The 6,000-nt window shown below is 45.6% G+C and overlaps 1 protein-coding gene across 12 annotated transcripts in view; it reads right to left on the reverse strand.

The window, feature by feature from the left end:
- celsr1a (cadherin EGF LAG seven-pass G-type receptor 1a) overlaps positions 1-5,036 on the reverse strand; it is a 360,335-nt gene extending 355,299 nt beyond the window's left edge. For 10 of the 12 annotated variants that reach the window (XM_041202840.1, XM_041202839.1, XM_041202836.1 and 7 more), the window contains exon 1: positions 3,825-5,036. In XM_041202840.1, the coding sequence (XP_041058774.1) occupies positions 3,825-4,845 (1,021 nt within the window). In that variant the 5' untranslated portion in view covers positions 4,846-5,036. Of the gene's footprint in view, positions 1-838; positions 888-3,824 lie in introns of those variants that run through there. The other 2 variants (XM_041202846.1, XM_041202845.1) reach the window with 2 other exon arrangements.
- Between the last annotated feature and the right edge of the window lie 964 nt (positions 5,037-6,000).

Consider the following 6,000-nt stretch of genomic DNA (forward strand, 5'->3'; position numbering starts at 1 on the left):
ATGAAACCACCACCCATTGAGTAATAAATACGTTGTCTGCAATTTCACTTTCCACCCAATCATAAAAAGTTGTGATATTTCATTTTCTCACACTGTAATAGAATATAGCCAAAATAGCAACTGCTTAAATAATTGTTACTACCCATTAATTGCAGTTTGTCTTGTGATAATTACACTAGATTCTGAATGCTACTGCTATCTACTAAACTTCATTCTACTCTGTGATAAACTCACTCATAACTTTGATTCTAAGTTGCTTATTAAAAATAGGCACAGTTATCTGAAACATTGATTAGGTTCTGCCTTTGCCAATGAATTATTACTTTTGCAATTTTACCAAGCAAAATGGTTAGCACAGTGCTAATGCACTTGAAACACATGATGTAGGTTGGCTTCAGATATTTAAAAGGACAGGCAATACTGTTAAATTTTGATCTCTGTGCTGAAATCAGCTTTCATTATTTTCCCTGGTCCAGGAAACAATCTATTACATTAAGGCACATTTGCTGGTCAATGGGAATCCATACCTATGAGATTATGTGGTAGGAAGGCCTGTCCTTGATGCAGCTCATTAGAATTAAAGGCAGCAACATGAAAGATTAAATATATTGTTCCTACTGTCATCATCTATTTTTATTTAAATCTGACAAGTTATTGGCATAAATTAGTAAACTCAACTTCTATTGAAGACTCTGAATTTAACAGATCCTACTGCCGCTGTGGGAAGCAACTTTTTTTTATAAATAGCATAAAAGAAATTGACAAATGACAATCACAAAAAAGTGAACTTTCAGTCATGACGTAAGTGGAGGACAAATGATAAATGATGCAACCATACGTCTTGATCTTTATCCTCTTCAGAACTGCAGCAGTGTTTGGGTACCCAAAAGAAACAAATTCCAAGCCTACATTGTTAGATTTTTTTTTGTTCGTTCATGGAATGTGGGCATCACTGACTAGACCAGCATTTATTACCCATCCCTAATTGCCCTCGAGAAGGTGGTGGTGAGCTGACTTCTTGAACCGCTGCAGTCCATGTGTTGTAGGAACACCCACAGTGCTGTTAGGTAGGGAATCCCAGGGTTTTGACCCACGACATTGAAGGAACAGTGAAATAGTTCCAAGTCAGGATGGTGTGTAGTTTGAAGGGGAACTTGCAGGTGATGGTGTTCTCATGCATCTGCTGCCATTGTCCTTCTAGGTGGTAGAGGTCACGAGTTTGGAAGATGCTGTCACAGGAACATTGGTGAGTTGAAGTGCATCTTGTAACTCTTTCGAGTACAAACCTGTTTCCATCTGTTTCAGATGAAGTTACATTGTTTCATAGTTTGCCATTGTGAGATTTGAACTCTTGATCTTGGGGTTACAAGCCCAGTACCATAACCACTTGGCTATTTAGGCCAAGCCATCTTGTAACTCTTTCGAGTACAAACCCATTTCCATCTGTTTCAGATGAAGTTACATTGTTTCATAGTTTGCCATTGTGAGATTTGAACTCTTGATCTTAGGGTTACAAACCCAGTACCATAACCACTTGGCTATTTAGGCCAAGCCATCTTGTAACTCTTTCGAGTACAAACCCGTTCCCATCTGTTTCAGATGAAGTCACATTGTTTGCCATTGTGAGATTTGAACTCTTGATCTTGGGGTTACAAACCCAGTACCATAACCACTTGGCTATTTAGGCCAAGCCATCTTGTAGATGGTACACACTGCTGACACTGTTGATTGATCAATCAAGCACTGCTCTTTACTTCCTGACAAGCCTTTTAAATTTTATTTCTGCAACAGTAATGGTTGGATGTATATACAGTTATAGAATGATACAGGAGACCATTTGGCCCATCATGCTTGTGTTGGCCCTTTGAAAGAGGTTTCCAATCAGTTAGCTCTTCCTATTCCCCCCCACCACCCCCAGTATCTCCTGCTCTTTCCCCACCTGCAAGCAAATATTTCCATTTCAAGTATTTATCCATTTTCCTTTTGAATTTATTCCTGAATCTGCTTCCACCATCCTTTTAGGCACTGTATTCCAGACTAGAACAGCCGGCTGCATAAAAAGTTTGCACTTGTCACCTCTGGTTCTTTTGCCTTTTTCTTTTGAAATTATTCTTCCTTAATTACTTCTGTCAATGAAAGCAGTTTATCCTTAACCTCTATCAAACCCTTCAAGATTTTGAACATATCCCTTAACCTTCTCTGTTCTAAGGAAAACAACCCCAGTTTCTCTAGCTAACAGTTTTCTAGATATTAAAATAAAGTGATGGTCCTCATTTTGAAAGCAGAGAAGTTGGTGTAGTTTTCATCCCTGTCAGTACTTAAACCTTTGTCATCCCACCATGCTTATAACACTAATGCTGACATCCCTCCAACAGTTAATATTAAGCTTACAATTCTAGTGGTGAGATTGATTTTGTCATTTAGAAGTATTATTTATGTTAAACTCTGTGTGCTGCATAACACATTTCGGCACAAAATGCCAAGGTGATGAGTGTTACTTCAGTTTCGATCCATTATTGGGCAAAGAAAATCCCCAAACAATTTATATCTTGAAGGATTCATAAGTAAAAACAGTCTAATAGTGCTCACTGCATAGGTTTACGCAAGACATTTGATCACTTCTGCATAATATCAAGGGAGGGAGAAGGTGAGAAGGCTGCTGTCTGTGAAATTGCATCCCAGCATGACTTACTACTTTCAGGGTAGGAAGAAATTGATTAGAGGGGAAAAGATTCACAACCTTGCATTTGAGTAATGCTGAAAAAAGAGACATGTCTAAGCTTTTCATCTTGCACTCATCAGGACACTCGCAAGAATACCAATATAAGGGGGAAAATAACAATTTATACTGTATGTGAAGAGAGTGCTAATTGGTTGACAAGTGGCATTGCCATGGAGAATGCAACTTTGGTTTTCCCATTATGCCTAAGCTTGTGATGATTTATTATTTGACTAATACTAACGCACAAAAAACACACTTTTAATCAAAATTCAGTGTGTGATACCAGCTAAGTTAAACTGCAGGTAGCATATCTGCTGCTGAAACCCTCACCCATTCTTTTGTTACCTCCAGGCATGACTATTTAAAATAGTCCTGCCAGTCTCCCATTTTCTATCCCCATGAACATCAGCCAAAACTCTGCTGTCCATACCTAACTTGGACCAAGTCACAATCATCCATCGCCCCTGTGCTCACTGACCTAGCAATGACTCCCAGTTAAACAACAACTTAAACTTAAGACTCACATTCTTGTTTTGAAATCTTCCCATGGCTTCAGTCCTCCTGATCTCAATAATCTCCTCAGGCCTTACAACTCAGAAATATCTGTACTCCTCTAATTCTGGCCTCTTGAGCATCACCAATTTGAATTGCTCCATCACTGGTGGCAATGCATTCAGCTGCCAAAGCCCTTCACCCTAGAATTCCTCTGCAAAGCACTCCACCTCTTTTTGCTCCTTTAATACCCTCCTCAAAACCTTTTAAATCAAGCGTTCAGTTATCTGTCGTAACAGCTCCTTATGTGGCCCAGTGTCAATTTCTGTTTGATGTGAATCACCTTGGGGCATTCCGCTTCATTAAAAGGTGCTTTATAAATACAAGTTGCTGTTGATGTATTTATTGTTGGTGCATTGACTAATTTGAGGAAACCTCACCACATGAATTTCTTCAAAATGTAGATTGTTTGGGATGATAAACTCTTTAAACCAAGATGGGTGATTATCACTCTGCAGTTCTAAAAACTGTATGAAGAACATAGGTTTGAACTTTTAGTACTTAAGTTTTATAACATCATACACACAGAGAAAGAAATTTGGGAGCTCACTTTTAAACACGTGGGTATCCTTGGTCTCCCGGTCGAGTTGCTGTGTGGTGGTAACTGCTCCAGTGTCAGGATCGATGTGGAAATAGTCACTGGACCTGCTGTCAAACAGCGATTCCATGGTGTACTCCAGCCGCCCGGCCTCCCCTTCATCCAGGTCATGGGCGCTCAGGACGATAACCCGGGTGCCCGCCGGCTCGTTCTCGGGCACAGACACCTGGTAGCTGGGCAGCTGGAACTGGGGGCTGCGGTTGGCACTTCTCTTCCTCCGGACACCCCCAGCACCTGACCTCACCCCCTGCCGCCCGCTGCCGTCACCTCCAACCCCGGCAACTCTCACCCGAATCAGGAGGGGCTCCAGCTGCCGGGAGGCCGGGCTCCGGGTGCAGACCAAGTCGGCGACGGGGCCGGCTCCCCTCCCCACGCAGTAGTCGCCTGTCGAGAGGATCCCGCCAGAATGGAGCAGCAGGAGGCGGCTGGTGTTGACACTTGTGCAGAGCGTTGTCCGCGGCCGCAGCGCCGCGGGAACAAAATCCCACACGTTGAGCAGCATCTGCCCGCCCGCCAGGCAGGAGCTTGGCCCCCCCGGGCCGACAAACACGTCGATGGAGAGGTGGGGGTCCAGCGGCTGGGGGCCGCTTTTCCTCTTGTATTTAATGTAACAGTCCTGGCCGTGCACGTAGACGGCGAGCCGGGCTCGCACGCTGATGAAATCCGGTGGCCTCGCCGCCTGGTAGCGGAGGGAGAGGGGCAGCGGGTTGGCGGGCAGCAGCGAGCAGTCCAGCGGCTCTCTCGGCCTCAGCTCCCCAGTGCGGGCGCCCAGCTCCAGGCATCTGCGCAGCGGCTCGGGAGTCAGGAGCTTGTCCACCCGGTACCGCCAACCCGCCGCCGCCCCCAGGGACAAGTTGGCCAGCGGCGGCTCCCCGGAGCCCGAGTCCTTCCTCTGGGAAAGGTGCAGCCTGAAGGAGCCCGACATGGGGATGTGCAGGAGGAGAGTGAAGAGGATCGGACAGCGGAGAGACATGGTTCGGGGCGGCTTCTTAAAAGAAACAATCTTTCACTGGTCAAATCTCCAGCAACTTTTCATCCTCAAAGCCGGTGCCCTCAGCTCGCTCACTCACTCACCCAGTCTCGCTGGAGCTTGGCATGTTGAGTTTGAACCCCCACACACACACTCCCTCAATGTCCCTCCCTCTCTTGCTTTTACCTTTACTTTTTCCTCCCTCCTTTTTACTACTTTTTTGCCCCTTTTTCTCTGCCCCCCCTAATTTTTCTCCCCCTTTCCACTTTACTTCCCCTTACTTTCTCGCCCTCCTACTTTTATTTCCTTCAGTCTTACCCCCCCCTCCTCCCTTTCTACTTTTTCCTTCCCCCCCCCCCCACCCCGATTTGTGTGTTTTTTTAACGTTTTAATTTGAACCCAATTTCATTTCAAGATGGCTCCGCCACCCCGGCTCTCATTAGCATTAAACCTGCTCCCGTTTCCCAAACTTTCAGCCACACAACAACAACTGAGGCTCTCCGGCGGGACCTGCGAATGACTGGGAGCCCAGGGAGAGCGGCAGGGACTGCCAGCGGCTCCCATCTCAGCACATCAGGCGTCTTCCTCCTCCTCAACTCCCACACCCTTTCCCTCTGGCTCCTGATTCACCTCCTCTCTTTCCTCGGATCCTGATCTCTCTCTCTCTCACACGCACACACCTTATTCCCCCTTCCTTCCTTCCTTTGCCCGGTATCTGGCCGATCACCCACGGCGGTGTCTCCGATGCAACAAGGTGCCTTATCTTATTTGCCTCTCAGGTGGGTTTGTAAGTCTCTTTGCAGGATCTGTCTCCGGACCCGTCTGGTCTGATCTGGAGGGGTTTAAGATGCAAAATTTACAATCAGCAAAACTCAAGAGTTGTAGCGGGATCCACACGCCCGGATCCAATAACTCCACCGCCACCAAATGGATTAAAAAGACAACACAGTCGCCATGTGACCCACTTCGCCGACTCTTGGGGAATTCTTAACCAACAAGTGGGTTTGGTACAGTTATATTTTTTTTAAAGTGTCAAAGGACAAGAAGAAAAAAAATTATAGATTCATCCATTTGTAGTACTTAAAAGGGGGGGGGGGGGGGGTGGTTGGAGAATGCAGGTTGCTGTCATGGCGACTCGAGTTTAAACAGGGATCCCAG

Source organism: Carcharodon carcharias, chromosome 13, assembly GCF_017639515.1.
Source record: "Carcharodon carcharias isolate sCarCar2 chromosome 13, sCarCar2.pri, whole genome shotgun sequence".
Lineage (NCBI taxonomy): Eukaryota > Metazoa > Chordata > Chondrichthyes > Lamniformes > Lamnidae > Carcharodon > Carcharodon carcharias.